The 20,994-nt window shown below is 34.4% G+C and overlaps 2 protein-coding genes across 5 annotated transcripts in view; one reads left to right on the top strand and one right to left on the bottom strand.

Moving 5' to 3' along the window:
- LOC123547057 (malonyl-[acyl-carrier protein] O-methyltransferase-like) overlaps positions 1-8,069 on the bottom strand; it is a 26,368-nt gene extending 18,299 nt beyond the window's left edge. For 2 of the 3 annotated variants that reach the window (XM_053551352.1, XM_045333822.2), the window contains exon 1: positions 7,108-7,284. The gene's annotated coding sequence lies outside the window, so the exon portion shown is untranslated. Of the gene's footprint in view, positions 1-7,107; positions 7,285-7,951 lie in introns of those variants that run through there. The other variant, XM_045333823.2, reaches the window with a different exon arrangement.
- Positions 1-20,936, top strand: part of LOC123547058 (ubiquinone biosynthesis O-methyltransferase-like) — a 26,665-nt gene extending 5,729 nt beyond the window's left edge. The window contains exons 1-4 of one of the 2 annotated variants that reach the window (XM_053551355.1): positions 2,949-3,067; positions 17,504-17,642; positions 18,290-18,520; positions 19,165-20,936. In XM_053551355.1, the coding sequence (XP_053407330.1) occupies positions 17,526-17,642; positions 18,290-18,520; positions 19,165-19,662 (846 nt within the window). In that variant the 5' untranslated portion in view covers positions 2,949-3,067; positions 17,504-17,525 and the 3' untranslated portion in view covers positions 19,663-20,936. Of the gene's footprint in view, positions 1-2,948; positions 3,068-17,503; positions 17,643-18,289; positions 18,521-19,164 lie in introns of those variants that run through there. The other variant, XM_053551354.1, reaches the window with a different exon arrangement.
- The last annotated feature ends 58 nt before the right edge of the window (positions 20,937-20,994 follow it).

Below are 20,994 nucleotides of genomic sequence, written 5' to 3'. Positions count from 1 at the left end.
GCAAAATATCACCATTAAGAGTCATAACTCCAGGGAAAATCACTGAACCATAACATTCAATGATATACGCAACTAGGCTTTGCAGTGGTAACTGATGTGAGGTACATGTATGGTAGAATTTCAACTAGTGGTAAAGGAGTAAGAGCACGTATATGAAAGAATTTCACAAATAAAGGGTTATGACTCCGCTGAAAATCATTTGATCAGAGCAATATGAAGATATGCACAACTACGCTTCACACTCATCACCTGTGAGGTTTGGTAAATTTCAGCGTAATGGTGTAAACACTATTATATGACACATCAACGTTCATAGCTCTGCTGAAAACCACTGAACCGGAACATGCCAATGTCATGCATAACTTGGGTTTGCACTGGTAGAAATCTGCCAAATGGTGTAAGAGAGGATGTGAAAATATCACAAAAATGACAAATAAAGGGTTATAATCCACGTACAAATACTGAACCAGAACATGTCGATAATATGCACAAGAATAGGCACTGATCACTGCTGTAAAGTGTGACAATGATTACTTCTGTGAAGTTTGGTGTAAATCCTCCAGCTGGTATTGGAGTAGTTGCGCAAACAAGGTAAAGTAAGACTAACTCAGTCTACTAAAAATTAATGACCCGAAACATGCCAACAATGTGCATAATGTTGCTAGGCTGATCACTCCGAAAATGTTTGGTGAAACTTCATCCTATAATGAAAGAGAAGTGGCCAAAACATCGTAAAATTTGACGAATCAAGAGCCATAACTCAGCTGAAAATCATCAAACCCGAAAATGCCGACGATGTGCATAACCATCCATGGCAATATTCACTCTTATGAATTTTTGGGTAAATCCTCCCGGGGTGTTTCGGGAGTTACAAGGACAAACTTTGCGACATACAAAGACGGACAGAAAGACTGACTGACAGACGGACAACACTAAATCATGTTGCAGACATAGTTATGTTTTACATACGATGTTGTACATGGATAAAAACTAGAAGTTGCAATATAATTAATGTTTTTATATCACTTAATACTAGAACACTTCAAAATAGGTATTAGTTTTGTTAGCTAATGTGATGCGGTATTCATAAATGAAATAAATCCATTCTATATTTCTTTCTTCCTTAAAGGGTGTCATCTATGTTATTCCTGTGTTTTACATATATAATTATTTTGTATTTAAAATGAAACTGGAAAATTATTGTGTCAGGAATAATTATTCATTAAGATCACAAATCAACTTTTTGAAGACCATTAAAAAATGCTACACTGAACTGAATAAAACATAGTTCCCCTTTAGGGCTCATTTTAGGATTATCAAAGCATATCTGTCCCTTTTGTGCATCCAGCACACCTCAAAATAATTCTATACAAGGCTCTGTGCTCTTTTCAGGAAAGGGAACATCTTTTTTCTTAAATAACATAATACACTACATAACTCAGCCTCAGTCTAGTTTCTTGGTTACGACTATAGTATTTTCTGCCTCTGGCGTACCAACCAACATGTCTTTTGTTTAGATTATAACCGATCTCAGATAAGAGGGCTAATTTATGCTCTTATCCATGTGAGGACACTACCGACGCTATCGGCTTACTTGACAAGGCAGGTTATTTCATGCTGGCCTATTATATTATCATAAAATATGTTTTAGGAGCTTCTTTAAAATTAAGTCGAGCACGTTTGAATACTTTGTATTTGTTATTTATCCTTGAAGTTTTAATAGGGCGTGAGGACCCATTCACACGTTTAATACAGCAGTGCAGCAACGTATATTGGTAACTGCATAATGTAGAGACCGTACCATAGCTCTTCGCATACTTTGATTTTTCAAACTAAAGTGATTTTTACAAGTGCACCGGTTACGATAAAAATGTAAACAACGGACTCTGTCTATGAAACTTTGAAATGAATGAATGACAGTCGATCTCAGTCATAATACTGATTGACAGTGAATGCTAATGACCCCATGTGTTGCAGAAAGGTATTTAGTTTGTAACTGTAATTTCCCATCAATTGAAATCCTCTCAAAACTGGTAAAATGATTACTTATATTTGGACAAATCTCATCGTCTTTGCCGTTCGGCAGCTGCAAAAAGGGCAAATATAAAAGATTCAGTGTAAGTAATATTTCACTGGTACTGCCAGTTAGTAAGTTCATACTCTGAACAACACGTCAGAGAAATTTGGGCAGATTTGACAAATTATGACGTTGGCAGCATTAGATCATATTTTTTCTTTACACAAAAATTGCCGTTAGGTAACAAAGCGAATACGCCGATAATCCGGAGTTCACCGATTATTGTTCCAGTTCACGCAATGTAATCCAGCAATTAAACTGCATAGCTATTAGCTACTGCTGTTATAGGGAAGTGGTAGAGTGTCTGCCTTAGGGGTGAGAGGTCCTGGGTTCGAGTCCCAGTAAGAGCTTAACTATTTAGATTCTGCTAAAGCATAGTTTTGCTGTTAATAGACTGTTCCAGATGTTCTAAATTTTTAGCACACAGTATCATGGATCAGTATTTAGCAGTCCAGATCAAAGTTGAATGTTAAATCAAATGTACCCAATTAGAAAATATTGACTATATTATGTCCCTTTGATGTTTATGCTCTCCATGTTCAAGAAGAGTTACATTTCCTTGATCACAAAATTTTCGTTATCATGAAAATATTAAATGCTCATAACTCCGCACTTCTGGTTAAAATATTGTCTATATTTCTGTTTTTGAGAAATATATGGACATTTCTCTTCATTTCAAAGCTTTTTAACTCCAAACCTATGATTTGAAAAACTTAGGTACTATCTCTACATAATGAACATGTTTATTTCTGCTTTGCCATGATACAAAATTGCACCGTCATGAAGATAAACACCTTTTAGACTTAATCAGATTTAAATGAATGTTACTGATTGAAGGTTTTATTAGTGTTTGTGTTTAAATAATTGACAGGTTTCAATTCACGGGTCAACGAGGTGCTCCTTTATAGACAACTCTCCTGAGTTTATCAGATCTATGAAGTACAATAGGTTCATCAGATAGAAACAACAATATAGAGTGGCACAATATGAGTATGTATTCCTTACACATTAATAAAATCAAAGTCAACAGCAAATTAAGCAAATTAATCAAATCTGACATGGATTCCAACTATACTTTATGTTGATGATGAATAGCAAGTTTCATTTAAATGGATTAACATTGGAGGAGGAGTTGTGTACACAAGGTACAGATGTAATTGTTATTTAGCTATGTGAAAAGGGGGCATAACTTAAAAAAATAATAATAAAAATAATCAGTGTGGTGGACGGACGGAGGAAATATTCAAACTCTATGTGCCTCCTGGTCTTAGGCTTTCGTAGTTGTAACACATCATACTTCTTCACAAAAACGTAAACAAATATAATACCAACAACAGCAATAGTCGTTAAGGTAAATTACTGAATGTATATTTAGGGGAACTTTTATAATTTTTCACTAAAAACCATTAATTTAATATAGCAATAAATGATATTTTAGACATTGTCAAATGTATTCGTTATCAAACGTGAATTACTTAAAACATGAGTGATAATTTTTAATGAAATGTAATATACGAAATAGAATTCCCGAAAACATGTACATGTTTTCGTAATGTAGTGTAAAGCAAGTTTCATTTCAATTGGCTAGAAACTTTAGAAGGAAATAGGAGAACGGGGACGGATAAAGCAAGAATGTGTTTACCAACCAATTCAAAGCAAAGTACAGAATGAAACCGATTCTCCTTGTCTATGCCCGGGGATGTAGCAGAGCAGAAAATTGCTAATATGTTTATAGAGGTGACCTGAGCTTGATAACATAGAAAATGCCAAACATACTTCAATAATAAGGCGTTTCAATGGTCATTGCAGGACTTCTGTAAGGGCCATTAGCTAGTTTGCACCGGTGATTACCGTAAAGGTTAATCAAAAATTGGAGATAACTAAATCTGATAAAGAAATTCTTTGGTCATTCTTTAGCCCTTCATCGTAAGACCAAACTAGGTTCATGACATCAAGTCAGAAAATATTAGCAGTTTACAAATACTACCAGATATGTATGGCCCAAAACATTTTCTCTGATCTGTTTCCGAAGAGTCCATGGAAAAAATAATAAACTGAACTATGGTTTTGCTGATTCAGTACTGATTAAATCAACGTCTTTAGATGTATCTCTAGCTAAGAATACTTTGGTGATGAAGAATTTTCTAAGACCCATAAGCTTGACAATTTGAGTCCGATCGAATGCTTGTCCCCTTCAAACAGCCAATTCGTCCAAAATATTCAATTTTAGTAAAAAAGATGTTAATTTAAATTCATTGTTTACAGCATTAGGTATTTTCTTTTGCAGTCGACGAAGATTTTACGGGCTGTTACTCTTATATATTGAACACCACTTATGCAGAATCTATATAATTCTTTATAAAAGATAATAGGTAAGGGTAGATTTCTCGGAAGCACAGAGCACCAAAATACAGCCTCAGAACCACGCATTTTCAAAGTAGGTCCACAACAAAAAGCTGTAATGAAAAAAATATTACAGATGGGCTGCTTCAGAAATCTAACAAGTACATATGAATTTATGCCAAATATAGACAGACGGGGTTGAAGGGGTAAGGAGTAAAAAAGGGGTTGGGGGTTGGGGAGGAAGTTGAAAGGAAATGTAGAACAAGGATGGATATACAAACCGAATGCTACATACCTTGATCACAGTTACACTACAACGTAAACCACAATAGCGTAGACATTCATGTGCCAAAGATAAACACACAACCACACCCAACTATCTAACATAGAAAAACAGACAAGATACAAGAACACAGAAGGGCACCGCTTTAGACTCACAAGCAAACAAACGCACCCCTATAAGCAGGAAAAAACAATCGTGTACCGCCTTAGGATCCCGGCAGCCAAAAAAATGGGAGGGACGACAACTAACTCAAAGTAAAAGGGGTGGGGGCGGGGGTACAAAAAGGAGCGCAAATACAAGGGGAAAGGAGGGGGCGATAGGGGGAGTAAGGAGGTGGAAAACCCGTTTACGGCAAACAAGAAAACATACGCAACAGACAATACAAGACAGACAGAAAACCAGTTGAAAATAGGGGCACCGCCTTGGAACGGTCAGTAACCTATATAAAGGAAACTGGGGGTATAAACGCGTTGAGGGCATGCCAACCTCGCACTTACCCTATTTTCAAAAAGTTAGACAACACAGTGTAAATAAAATCCGCGCTGAGAAAAATAGCAGCAACAGTAAACAAGAGCACCGCCATGCGGAGCAATACACGCCCGAGGCACGGACTTAAACCCGTAACCATGACCTCTAAGCGAGCCATCCACAACATGCTCTACATTGTCGTTTAGATGTCGCGAACGTTTGTGCCAAGTTTCAAGCTTCAAGAAGTTCAAGTGTTAAAGAGCGGGTACGAAACAAACTCATATGACCTTTGGCACCTAAGTGTGAACTTGACCCTAAAGGGAGTCATCTGAAAAATGCACTTTGCACGTCGCCTTGACTAGGTGAACATTTATGCCAAGTTTCTTCCAAATCTTTCAAGCAGTTACAGAGCACGAAACAGACTGATATGACTTTTGACCCCTAAGTGTGATCTTGACTTTTAAGCGAGCCATTTAAAACATGCGCTCTGCACGTCGTCTCGATGTAGTACATTTGTGTCAAGTTTCTTTGAAATCCTTCCAGGGGTTCAAGAGTTACAGAGCAGATACAAAATTGCAAACGGACAGACGGACATTATATAACACATCCTTCGGGGACATTAATAATATCTGTCATGTGTTTACGAATCGGATCGAATTATCCGTCCCTAGGGCACCTGCGCATTGGGCGGTAATGAGGCTTGCCGAATTACCCGCTTGTGGTTCAGTACCGATGTTTGTGTGATACATTTTGATCGTTTTGTAAGGAGCATCATTCATTTCCTCTTGTTCGCCTGCCGGACAGGAGTTTTACAGGTGATTTTCTATGATTGAACGGTGAACGCGATCTTGTTAGACTACACGTTTTTGATGAAGAAGTACGAGTTTCGCATTTCACTGTGCAAAAACGGTTTATGACAGCAAGAAATGAGAATGTTTTTATGGATATTTATATTTAAACAGTGTGAGAGCGTATCAGCTGGTATTTTAACGTAACAAATGAGACTTTTACAGCAGTTGATAATGACCATATACCGAAATTGCCATTTTGACAGCTGGATCCCTTGTCTGTAAAAAGGTGTTACTATACCCAGGACCATCCCAAAACCTTTATGTAATGTGCCCCTGTGCATAATACCTTCGCCTGCATACAGTTAGTTAATCTAGAAGTAAAAATTAAAACCCAAGAAGCATTTGAAATACTAGTGACCCGAATAATTTTAATTACTCGATTAAGTTTTAATTTTTTATAAAACTTAAAGCAAAAAAAGTCGAATTAAAGACAGTAGAACAATTGCAGTTTAGGAGAACTCCAATAACAGATGCAATCTTTTTATTTGGGTAAAGTAATAGGGAAATACTCAAATATAGGATTGAATAGTTACTTTTGATTTAATTTGCACATTGTTTTTGTTTGTATAGTCGTTATATTCATGACATTTAAGATTTTTCATCTTACCTTAGCGAGGTGCGAAACGGGGTGAAGAGGGTTACTTCCGATTTTTCTTAAGATGATAAATTACTGAATACTTAATTAGAATAATCATATAAGTATTAAATGTCTTCTATTTAATATGTGCCTTGTTCTCGGTGCTTCCGAGGGATCTACTTTCCAGATTTTATTTTTTCTTATATTCAATGGCATTTAAGACTTAGTAATTTCAGCGCGCACCTGTTCCGTGCCCCGATTACTATAAAATATAGGTCAAAATCCATGTTATACAACTCACGAAAATTTCTACAAAATATAAGATCATACTTATTTATATGATTGTCATTTGACAGTTAAGCCTCAGTTTTCCAAGGTCAAGAGAAAAGATATCAGTAACTAATGAGCATAATCGGTATAAGAGTATATAAGCCAACTGGCGAATCTGCGATCAAAGTGTAATAAAAGTCGTGATTGACGAAAATTGAAAATTCTTTTAAATCCTTACCTTTGGAATTTTGACAACTTCCAAAAATGATGGAAAAATATCGCTTCACTGATAAGCAGTGTGAATAATGCACTGTAAATCATAGCTCGAGTTATAAACATGAATTTGATACGTGGATAGCAATTTGCAGTCAATTAAGGTATTTCTACACGTTTGGATCAATTCTTTTTCTAAAATGTAGAATTTAATTAAACCCTGATTTTTCAAAACTTCAGAACATACTTAGAAAATTCGGCAAATACAAAAAGTGTGCTTGACCTTTTTGCCAGACTAATTTGAAAAATCAGAACATCTCGCAAGTTTTCATAATGTGAGTCTATGGGAAAACCACAATTTTCGTAACATTTTCGCGAATAGAATTTTTTCTGCATAGTAGTAGATTTTAATAAAACTTTTCACAATCGTAAATAAAGATATGACATATAACATGGTAAAATAAAATGTATAAGTCCGCGTGCTTGCTTTTGAGACAGATGCCCATGATTAAAGTGATCCGCACATTTCAAGCTAGTTTTTAGTCATTATTTTGAATTATTTAACGTGGCAGATGTCTTTACATCATGTTTTAACTTCAGAAAGTTAATTGCCATTGTAGTATATTTACTCACGAGTTGCCATTAATTTAAAATATAAGTTTCATTTCCGTACGCCAAATCCAATCTTTATTCTACTTTATACGGATAATGACGTTACGCCATCACTCCCGGTTAATCAAACGTGCAGAACTACCTTAACAGACAAAACTTCGGTCAATATTATTAGTTGTTGTTTTTCTGTAAATACAGTTGACTATTTTAATTTGTTTTCTGTCATTATCTTTATGACCGTTCAAAAAGTAACTTACATCAAATATTTTAAATTACGTCAAATCCACTTAGTATTGACTCGACAGTGTATTTTTTTGTTTAAGCACTTATTCTTTATAAAGCAATTTAAGACAAAATTAACGTAAGTGATATTCACGCACATTTTGACACCTGCATTAGATACTTGCCTAAACATCTCGTTCAACTTTTTCTTTGTGCAGACATGCTGATAAAAGCGAGATAAAAGAGAAGTGTTTATTTTTGTCACTGCTGTTGACATGTATTCGTTCTGGGGCTGTGCAGTACACATTTATAAAAGGACTGTCAAACGCTTTTTATGCTTTTCGTGATTACAGTTTTGATGCCAATAGCACAGGAAGATTCAATTGATTCTTTTTCCCTTTGCTAATTGTAGAATATGATTTTTACATTTTGCACATTGTAATCATTGTACCGTGTATATCAGTGGTTTACCTGGCTTGGGCACTGAATTGTCACGGCTGAAAAAGAAGTTTTGAGTTACAACTAAATCACATATTAAAACTAGATATAGTAGAAGGCACTATGTATATACAGCTGAAATATGACCATTTATTAAAAACATGCTCAATTACGAAAATCAAGGCGGCCAACATGGCGCCGCGTTAATTTATAAGTAATTTCTTTTAATTGCTATTGTAACAGTTTTAATAAAAAAATGAAGTTTATGTTTGGTTTTGTTGTCTCCATCGCCATGCGGAAAATGATATGGTAATGATAAGCGACAGGGTATCTTTCTATCCGTCCATATGTTGTCTTTAAAACAGTTATAAAGCTCCGTTTTGTAACATGTTTAGTAAATGTTTGAATGAACCAAATTGTTTGAGCACCGCCTCGTAGCCGATGGTAGACGTCCTTCGAGTGCGGAGGTCTGGGTTCGATCCCTGCCGCGTCAAAAAGACGTATAAAATGGTACTAGCAGTTCTCGCTTGCCTCAGCATAAGGGATAGTGCTAGGAACTGGTCAGCCGGGGTCAGTATATAGTAACTGGTGGTATCATGCCACGTGTCTACGGCGTGATATTCCAGTAGGCAGCATATAAAGTTGGCATTGCGCTCACTGCTACAATAGATCACGTCGTTTAAAAACTGAAAATCTGAAAAAGACGTTTAACGAACACACACACACCATGTTGGAATGCTCTTCAAATTCACTTACGGATTCTTACTCACTTAAATGAATAAGTTGTTGTTAAGACTGTAGATCACTTATACTTCCTAATACACGAGTATGCAGATAGACCAATTGCATGATATAAGATGGCGGTGCTGGATAAAGATAGCATACAGCAAAGTAAAATGTGCGTACATTATGATATAATTCCAATCTCTAAGGATTCAACAATATAGGCAAGTGTTGCGGATCAAAGGACTAAATTATTGCATAGGGCTGTTGAGACAAGGAAGCGATTGTCAATCTATCTATAGCTTCCCGAAAATATTTGAAAAATCTGAATCCCAACGTATACTTCAATTAAGTATGTTCAAAATACTAAAAACTACACTAAAATGGCATAATGTCTTATTTCTGAGTTGAGCGATCGTGGACTGTTTAATGATTTGGACTTTTTGCAAGACAATTGCAACCCTATGTGCGATGATGAAGTTTCGTTTAAAAAAAAAACTAAAATTATTTTCACAACATTGATAAAGAAAGATATTCTTTGAGTTAATTATCAAATGGACATATATTCTGAAGTACAGAACTGTATCAACATAGAATGCGTCTGAAGGGCTCACATTGACTTATAATGGCAAACTTGACAAATATAGTTATGAAGAAAGTGGAAAAGATATATCTTTCATAGTAAAATTTCTACGTACAAGTTTTGTAAAGCCAAAAAGAAAGGCATATATTTCAAAAGACATTTACACTTCTTAACTCGAAAAGCATGAGAACAAACAGGTCTACTAATACAAAAATATAAAACACGAATTATAGATTCAGCAATCGTGCATTCAACAACGGTCAGAAACAGATTTCCCAAATTACGTTTTTTCAATACGCTTCAAAGTAACACATAGAAAAAGTGGAACTTACAGGTCGCTCACACGACAAAAACGAAAATGTGCAAGCTCGGTTGATTGAGCCTGTTCATGAAACGTATGGAAATGCATGCTACTAGTCCACGTCCTCTAGCCCGTTCAGCAGAACTCAACATTTACACGATGCTAAAAGTACAATTAAAGCATTTAGACACATCGTCAGAGTATTAAACTGGCAGTGAAACGGGTTATCATTCAAGTGTCTAAGGACATCGATCTCTTTTAGAGTATAAATTGGCTAATGCATTATTCAACAACATTAAGAAACTAAGATCTGTGAAAAGATATCTTGGAAGCATAGATAGAAATCTAGTATGCAACTGAGCAACATAATAGACGCCTCTGTTTAACTGAGTTTGTTCATGAGAGACAATGGAATGTGCAACACCTCCTGTGCCCTCTAGTATCGGCTTAAATGGAATTCTATTATTATATAATAGTGAAAATGAATGTACTCCTTGATCCCCAAGGACAAGACAATATAACACCACCGAGACCTAGCACGGGGACACTTTTTACATCTGCCACACTGCACTCAAAGACTGCTGTTTCGAAAGGAAAGTTAAAGCGAGAGGAGATAAACACCATATTATATGATCCTTAAAATAAGAACAATAAATCAATGGGAACACCAATGTTAAAAATGCACCCCATTTAAAACGGTGTAAAAGAATTAGACAAATGTGAATCAACAAAAAATAAAAGAGCAGTTTGGAAAGCGCCTCGGAATGATAAATTGTTAGAACATCACTGAACAGTTTGAATCTTAACCCGATAGTATGTACATTATTTTCGTACAGTCTACTGCATATGTGAATGGAATGCTCAAGCATATAGAAAGTTAAATAAGATATCAGAAATATGTTGCACTAATCTCTGTATTCAAATTCAACATTTGAATACGACGTTGCTGGGCAGTTGAGAAAGTACTTATTTATATACATTTAATATTTTCCCTTATCATTTTTATTCTGAAAGGTTTCGAGATTATAATGTATTTCCGTAAAAGGTTAAATTACCCCTTTACCAAGAGTAGGGAAAGGACAATTACTTTCTTTATAGTTGGGAAAGACTTACGTTACTGAGTGTTATACAATTTAATATCATATTAAAGCAATGAAATCAATTTGCATGCTAATCCAATACTAAATTTTCTAAGTTCATTAAGGACCAAAATTTGAATAGATTCCAACAAATAATTCTGTTACGCAGCGTTTAAGTATGTTTCATGCGAAGGATGCTTTGTGTGACGTTTCAGTCTAATATTTGTTTGCGTTATAAAGACAAAGTTTAATAGTTGCGTGCCAAAGTTAAACCAAAATGATCATAATCATAGAAAGTGCAGTTTAATTACTGCGAAGCATTGTGTGAAGTTTTAAGCGGATACATATGATTGATACTGAGAGAGCCGTTAGTTGCACGCAAAACTTTAACCAAAACCAAAGTAAAATAGGACCATAATTAACAAGAAATTCAACCAAGAGATATATGGTTATTTCTGTAGACTTGATCAACGGGAAGTGTTGTGTACAGTTCAAATCTTATACAAGCAATGGTAACTGGAATATTACGTTGTACGCAATTAAAACATTAACTAAGGTATCATACCGACGATAGGGTGAGTGGAACATCTCTCACAATTCTTTGATGGACTTACAATGTACACATTTATTTTGTAGGTCCACGTACCACATCATTCAAATGTACGAGTGCCGTGCAGCCACTGGTCATTATTAATCTCTAAATACCTAACTGTCAAAGCCATATCTATGCCACTCTTCAGTTATCTGTTTTCTCATTGGAAAATCATTGAAGGTCGCCTAACAGGTTTCAACTGTAATAACCGAGTTGATACATAAGATTTTTGAGGCCCGCATAGAACAAATATGTGTTGCAATAAATACTAATGAGTTGAATATTCTTGTTATACCATCAATGTGAAACAGAAATAAAATCTAAATAATATCTATTTAGGTTGTTCTAATAACAGAAAATAATCCCCAGTGAATAAGCAGTCATTCGTGTCACATGTAGGTCGCGAGCATGTTTTTTTTGCTATACAGAAAGACGACTCGTATACTAGTACATATTTTTTGTAAGTGTTCATGTTTTCAATATCAATTTTGTTATTTTAAAGAAATCGCTTTGATTCGTTGAAATATTAAGCTGTAATGGGTAAAATTAAAGCTTAAGTATATGACCGAATTTCGTGCAATTCTATTACATATCTAACAGCGTGCATGCAATATGAATAAAACTATATATTAGACGTTATAGTTTTTAAATTTCATCCGTTAAGGGTTCTTCCTATTAATATTACTGTAAAGCTGAGAAGAACTCTTTTAACGTGGTTTATTGAAAGATATTATGCTTAAGAAATAGTCCATCAAGCAGGTTGCTTTTTACAGTCAATTAATTTTTATACATGTATCTAGATTTAAACGAGTAAATCACAAAAAAAAAAACAAAACATCGTAGCTGAGACGCTTTAAATGATTGCGACATCATTTTTATTTGCTTTATCAGAATTAAAATTAAATGAATACATTAGTGTAAAAACATGTGAACATTCACAAATGTCACCAAGATGGCTTGATACGGATTTGAGAATATCACGTACTAATATGTAGCAGGTTAACTGACTGATCGATTCGCAACACTGAGTTACGTTATCATAATGTTCAAAACCTATTTGTATTTGTCAGATATTTTGAACATAATTCAAAATAACACTTGTACTATGAATATAAATACTCCCGCTCTCTGAAATGATTTTGAGTTAACCTGTATTTTGGTAATGTCATATGTTTAGATTTTAAATTGAAATTATTCATTCGTTTATTTTGTGATTCAATTAAGTTAAAACTATAAAATGATTGCCGATGATTTTACTTTCAATTACATAAAATTACCAATTGAAAATGTAATGCATTGACAAACTAAGCATCCTGTTACAATTGTACTACTTATTGAATTAGTCTTACCCTACACCATCTTTACACAAGGGAAACAGCCTGTTTATAGAATGAAATTGTTGATTGGACACCGTTTGTCAGTCCTAAATGGGATATACAGTATAGCAGTCATGCATTTGACAGTCCTGAAATAATTTGTTTTCTTCGTAAATCTCATATTTCCAGCAGTAGCTTTCTCAACGCATTTTACTTTGTGAAAGTTTGTGGGTTTCAATTTTGATTTGAATATCGTCTGATTGTTGACAAATTTCACCACAAAAATGTCAAACTTTCCCCAGAGCAATTCTTGATTTGATCTTTTCAAATAACTGATCACTATTACTATAATAATGTTTTTCTCATGCCTAAAGGTAAAAATGAATTGTTTGCCGGAGATGATAGTTATAAAACCTTGTCACAAAAACCTACAAAATTTTTCTCTATCTTTTTTCAAAATATTTTCCCTTTACCCAGGAACATTTACTCGGCTCAATTAACATTTTCAAAAACGATACTTCTATTTCAGATTGTTCACTTTGACGCAGTTAATTAAACATTTAAAATAGGTACTGCCTACTTGAAATTTGAATTTTTAGTTCCACTGCCTTATTGAATTATGTGTAAGTTGATATTAATATACTCTTCAGTATGATTCGCTCACCTTATTTGAATCTCTTTTCGGGCCATTTGCTGAATAAGACGTTTGATATGATATATAAAGCCGTGTTCCCAAAGGCTACCGATTTCAAGACCTCTTATTTGAGCGATCACCAAGAACACAGATGATCTCATTCATTTTCAGCAATGATTACAAACATATATGATTCTTGAGGAGAAATTTCCGTATTATGTTTGTGATAAAAACTCGGCTTGTAAAACTTTCGTCTTGTAAAAATTTGTTCTCTATTCAGCTTGGTCTTCAGTTCTCAAACTAGTTTCTTTCCAAAGTCTGTTTAAGTAACACAAGAATTTGAACAAGTTTTCCCTTATTAAAATATGAATGGTTGATCGCTCATCATGTGCAACTTTCTCCAATACCGTTATGTGTCTATGTTGTGTGTTTTTCGGTGTAGCTGTATAGCATGGATTTTAAATTAAATTCTATAGTAATCGGGGCACGGTACAGGTGCGCACTAAAAGATAAACTACTGATTCTTAAATGGCATTGAATATCAGAAGGCTCATATTAAACAGACGATATTAAGTAGTTTTGTTACACAAAACTAAAATGATTTATTCGAAGTTTGTTTAAAGTCTTTAGTAATTTATCATTGCAAGAGAAATCGAAAGTAAACCTCTTCTCCCGTTGCATACCTCGCTTACTGATGAATGAGTGGGACGGCTGGTTGTAGCTGTGGAGTCAGTGTACCCGGTTTGCACTGTACACCCCGCAATTTAAAAAAATAAAGCAGAAAATTTAACAATTCTTTGTTATTATTTCACGTAACTAAGTTATTTACTACATAATTTGACACGAGGGATCGTTCCTCACTGGGGCCTCGCTCTGGTAAGAGCAGACGAAAACACAAACAACACCAATGGTGGCCAGTGGGTCAGCTGGAAATCTTAAATTTCATGAAAATAATGACTATGCAAACAACAATGTGCAAATTAAATTGAAAAATCACTATTCTATCATACTTATATGTAAGTATTTACCTATTCATTTTCCAAAATAAAAACGATTTCAACAGTAAAACTGTTATTAAAGTTCTCCCAACATTCGAGTAAAACTAATTAGAATTTTTGGGGTCACTAGTGATTCAAAAGGTATTCAGCTGCTTTAGTCTTTTTGCTTTTAGGTGTAAAGCAGGGTTTTAGTACCTTGCTTACACGTTAAGATCTGCTTTTAAAACTCACTTTCAGGCGTTTTATTCCCCGCATGTATTTCACCTTTAGGATACAGTGTCTATATAGAAGGACAGTAAGGACGATTTAGATGCAGCAGTTGCCAAAGCAGAAACTAACTGTATGCAAGTCAAGATATTGTGCTAGTGTGTTACTTATGGGGGAATTCTGACCCAGCACGAACTTATTTCATAATCAGCACAGTAAGTCAAATCAGTTTGACCTTCTATCACTGAAAGGATACAATTGATCATTTAAATTTACTGCTTAGTTGAAGTATTTGCAAATAAATCATGTGCTCGTAGTTACATATCCAAATCTTTTCTGTTTGTAAATCCTGTTTAATTCTGATTTTTCCATGCGTCAAACATTATTACCACTATTATCTATTGTAAAGACATTTCTTATTTTAACAAAAGATCCAAAACAAACATCAATTTTGAACAAAAAGACCCGTTAAAACTAAACCGAGTTATGCATGTTTTTTTATTTCTTCTGATAAGTTTTTAACATTTTGCATCATGTATTCAAGGACCAGGTCTTATCAGCTTATGCGGGAATGTATCATCTCTCCGTGTCAAGGGGGTTGGACGTTAAGTCGCACAGTCGGAGGTTCAAGAGAGGAAAATGTTCCATTTTGATAAAAATGGCGGATTTCGGTAAAATGCTGAAAGTGTGACTCTGTACCATTTAGTCAGTACATTTACTGACTTTTGTTTATAAAACAAACTTAGTGCAATATGTAGCAAGATGCAAAAAAAAAGTAGACCAAGCTCTCCGTTTCATGTGAATTTTACAATTTTCCTTAAGTACGTTAATATGCGAATGCTTTGAGGCATATATACACATGATATGAATCTTTTGTCTTTTCGACGCCATTTGAACCCACAAGAGTAAGATTTTGTGATTATGTGTGGGGGATATTATTTAGTGAAAAATATTTTTAAATAACAAACATATCCTATGATACAAAGAGGTCGAATAATAGCTGGTTAAAATTGAAATAATTTTTTTTATTTCCTTTCTTAAAGTTAAAGTGATTAACTGTTTGGATATAACTTCAGTGGATTCTAATCCTGACAGGTAAAGCTTGTGAACTTAATAAATCTTGTAAATCAGCATTGAAATTTCTGCCTGTGTATTTCAAGTTACAAAATGAACATTTTGGAATGTGAAACGCATTTAGAAAAAGGGGCTGTCGTTGTCGAGTTGTTCAGGTCAATGGCTTCAAATTACTTGCTATCCACCGCGTTGGGTTCGAAATATTGCACTGGCCGCAGAAATCGCCATGTGCAAAAGTCATTTAGATAGCTTTCGGATGGTTGGTTGCTTAACACTGGTGCCTTTCTGTGTCTGAATCAATGCGCGGCGGTCACCCATGGTCATCAAACACTTGAAAAGCCGCCACATGATCTTAATAGGTCTCCGTGGCCTAGTGGTTAAGATCGCTGACTTTGAATCACTCGCCCCTCACCGAGATGGGTTCAAGCCTCACCCGGGGCATTGATGCCCTATAATTGTGTCGGTATGACGTTAAACCAAAAAAAAAAAAAAAAAAAAGAAAAAAAAAACCAACAAAACAACATGATCTTAATCGAACCTTTGTGACTCTAAATCCAAACAAAATAAACCTTTCGGTTATATATGGTGTGCGGTATACGGTTATAAATATTTTTGTCAACATCAAAATAGAATTATGTTGTCACAAAATGTTATTTATGTTAGAAGTATATCACATTTTTTAAAGATCGCAAAATACGCGTGAATAATTATCACATTTCAAAACTGAAGAAACTCGCTTACAGCTCTATAATGATAAATTAATGTTATCTTATTACTTCACCTGTACCACTTGAAAGTTAAATGTGGTTCTGCTATTTGACTTCGTTAAAGTGGAGGTACTTCGAAAGGAGGGGTGGGGCGAACAATCCCAAATACACATGACAGGATGAATTAATGAACATACGTTTATGTTTGATAAGTATTTAGGAATCGATACTAATTTCCTTTGTTGCTTAAATGAGATATCATCTTCACCAGCTTATGTGTATAATTTATTGTAGCTTCGACATATATATATAAAAGTTCTGAAAAATCTATAAACAAAAAAGGGAAGCCTGCTCAAAAAGTTGTGTATACTAACTATATCTATCATTAAGAGAATCCGCTATTTAACGACTAAAATATGTTAACAGCTAGTTTGTTTCCACGTGCGCGAAGTATTCGAACTGTCCGATAATAATTAACGAAAATATCCGACTGGCCACTGCGCAATAGGTTGCGTAGTAATACATGCTGGTAATGACCGTAATTAGTGTTTTCCAGGCTTTAGAAATGAAGCATTCGTATAAATTAAAAAAAATTGCAATACGTTCAAATGCAAGTAGAAATATCATAAGTACATATAAATGCTACCCTATGTTTTCGTCCAATTAAATACCAATTAAACGCTTTTCGTGACCCGAATTACCATATATTTACACGCGACTATTATTATCTTCTTGAATTACATTTTTTTAAATGTGCTGTTGTGTTTACAATTACCTCTCTGTCAGGTCCCTCCTCATTTTATAAGCTTAAAAGTTCAAAAACACTCACTTCGTGGAAGGTTTATCAAACTTTAATTGGTCCTTGCATGATACTTGAAATGCACGTCTCTGTTTATTCTATAGAATCGTTGCATTTTTGTTGCTTTATGTTTAAGCATATAAAAAGAAAAAAAGGAAATGAGTAAACGAGGAGATTACGAGCGGATATCAAGTGTGTACGATAGTGCTAGATCCGCAGTGGGTTCTGACGTCATTTGCGGCATGATACAGCTTTACACCGGAAAGCCAATGAAGGCAAGTTTTTGCTTAGCTTTCTTTCATACGTATTAAATACAATTAATAAAAAGGGTGATTTGTAAGACGGGTACACTTAATTGATATTTAAGTTTTAAAAACGTACTGTTATATATTATGTTCTGTTAAACTAACAATTCTTTTTCGAGTTTGACGCTCTTTGAGATAAACAGGTACATATAAATTGTGTGTAATATAGACGCTTACCCATTATCTTGGTATTTCGTTAATATTGATTACTTTCAGAAAACTTTAAATCACCTAAAATGGAAATAAGAAGCAGTTCATATACATACTTGAAATTGTTTGGAACAAATATTGTCTAAAGCGATAGAGCGGTCATTCAACATTGTACTTCAGCCATTTTAAGGCATTACATTTCGAAAGCTATCAGTCACATGCTTTCATAAACTTATTTTGATTATTCAGTTTATAGAAACACACTAAAAACAATACGGCTTTGAATTTGTATTTTTGACTTGCAGAGAAACCGAATATAATCACGTTTCTACTGACTGTTTTGCTGATGCAAAAGCTTTACTCTGTATGATTAAATCTCTCGAAATACAGTTATCACTTGTAAATCAAGCTCTGTAGAATGACTGAATTTTTAACTGAGAAATTGTGACGCATCATAATTATTTTAGGATATACATGTTTTGGATGTTGGATGTGGAACAGGTAATTATGCAAAAGATCTAATCGAGTATGGAGTCGGTCATGTAAGTCTGTTAGACGCATCCGCTAGTATGTTAGAAAAAGCAAAGGACAAACTAAGTGGTGCTGCAGTTGCAAAGAAGGTGGTCGACATAGTGGAAGAAACAATACCACCGCTACCTTTTCCGGATAAAACATTCGATGCTGTGATGTTCAATCTTGTAAGTTAACAAATTGATAAACACCTCTGTTGTTCTGGATATTTTAAACAATGGCAACAATTGTGGGAGGAAATGTACCACTTCTGTCCATACCAGAATAAAATTGACGTGTTACGTCTATTTTTTTCAATAAAAGTAATAAAACACTTGTAGTGTACAGTATGTCATGAAACAGATAGCTATACGTAAACAAATGTTAGACATACTGATTTTGTTTAACTAGTGATCATGTTAAAGAGTATACATCAGGCGAGAAGAATTAGAACAATTTGAAACATACCATTCATGTACATGCCTGGCAATATGCGCCGCAGGAAACTTAACATTACAGAACAATTTGGAGCGCGACTTAAAAACGTGGTCAATGAGCCACTACTAAATTTAGCCGAAAAGTACGGGTGACAATTGTTCATTTCGATACCAGTAATAAATCTGTAAAAAGATCCCTTGGAAACAGAGAATGCAAAAAAAAAAAAATGAATAATAGCAGACTCGGTTTGATTGAGTCTGTTCATGAGTGGTAATAAAATGTGCAACACCTCTCGCGCCCCAGCGGAACTCACAAATTAAGCCTTCTCAAAAAGCATACTGAATTACTGGAACATTAAATTCATCTCTCTGTTTGTTTTTTCTTTCGTTTCTAGGTTTTGAATCACTTAGATGACGAAAATGATGAGGAGTTCCCTACATGTATTGAGGCACTGAAGGAAGCAAAAAGAGTTCTAGGGCCAGAAGGATTGATAATCATTTCAACAGTTTTACCATCTACAGTACAGCACGCAGTTTGGTATACTCAGCTTAATATGTCTATGACTGAAAGATATGTGAAAAGACTACCTTCAATTGAACAATTCGAATACATGTTTAAAGCGGCAGATGTGTCATGCATTCAGAAAATGAATATATTAGGTTCCGATTTGCAAAAGAAATACTACTATCTTGAGGGTCCGCTTGATTCGTCCTGGCGAGCAGACCATCTTTACTGGCTCAGCTCTACAGAGAGTGAGCTGAATGCTGTCAAACAAAAAATAGAAGAACTAAAATGTATGGGAGAATACGAGGAATGGGTCAAACGACATGATCATGTAAACACTGCTGGCTTCTTAACAATATTCGTCTGCAAACCGAAACAGAATATATAACTTCAAATAGTTCTGATCGTATGATATAACCGAAGGCTTAACAACATTTATCCAGATATCCCAGAATTAAACCTTACTCAGACATACGGAAACGCAAGCTATGCAAGGAATGAATAGGATGTTTTGTGTTAACTAATATAGTGACACCGTTATAACCCTAAAGGTTTAAATAAATGATATGGAAGCTAAGGTCACATCTGTCCATAAATTGCCTGGGAATAAATGTACAGAGAAGGAAATGCTACGTGTGGTATGGCTGGTAATTAGTGGTTAATTAAAGAATCTTTGACATGTTTACTGGAAAATGATACGTTCTTTTTATAGAATAATAGATTTTCAAAATGTTTTTAACAAACTATTAAGAGTGCACCAACTTGTGTGACAAAAGATTCTGACAAAAACTTTGTTGGCTAAAAATTCTAGTGCTTTTGTCGCATGTTGTTCATTGATTTAACTGGACAACAATAGAGCTTTAGTTTGTTTAAACAACATCAAAGCAAATATTTTATCTTAGATAGTGTATCATTTATTATTCTTTTTTCAGCATTTTTATGTTAATCTAATATGTTATTCATATTCACCCACTGCTATATTCAGAAATCGCGAACACTATTCTTTTAAAACAAGCTTAACGACAAAATTCACAGAATGGTGTTTTTGAGTGTTTTGATATAAGAATATACATTAAATAATATATTTTTTCCTTTAATTTAATGCAGTTAGTCGTAGAAAAGAATAATAGACTTTGATTCCTAATGCATTTTCATGTGTTGAATTTGATACAGATTTATCTTACTCTGATGCATCTACTATTCGACAACTGTATTAGGTTGTTTTATGTATACTTGGAATGCATGTGATTGCTTATATTTTAATAATAATTGTTAGAATAATTTGGACAATATTTTCGGATTTCAGTGCTCATATGAAATGGAGAATGTTTGTGGCACTTAAAGCTAAATTTAAAAATAATAGCCAGGATCAAAGAAAATCATCCTGTGTCTTGATATTATCTATTTTTGCTGTCATATTTTATTATATTGTCTAGTTTTTACCAAAATACAATTTGCTATTGTCTAGTTGTGCCTGATTCACAACACCAGAAACAATCACCATAACATACTGATTTAACCTGTAACATATGTATTACTACACATCTTATAGAAACATTCTTTCAACTTTTATCGACATTTTTATATACATGAGCTTTGTTATATGTTTGAGAAATACAGATATAAATACAATGTCTCATGAATATGTTTTCATGTAACAGCATCTTGGACATCCCTAAAAGCATGGTATTTGCTTCTTTTGCTTACAAGTTAAACGAGT

Source organism: Mercenaria mercenaria, chromosome 9, assembly GCF_021730395.1.
Source record: "Mercenaria mercenaria strain notata chromosome 9, MADL_Memer_1, whole genome shotgun sequence".
Lineage (NCBI taxonomy): Eukaryota > Metazoa > Mollusca > Bivalvia > Venerida > Veneridae > Mercenaria > Mercenaria mercenaria.
The sequence above is the reverse complement of the archived record's forward strand: the minus strand, read 5'-3'. Positions and strand labels throughout refer to the sequence as shown.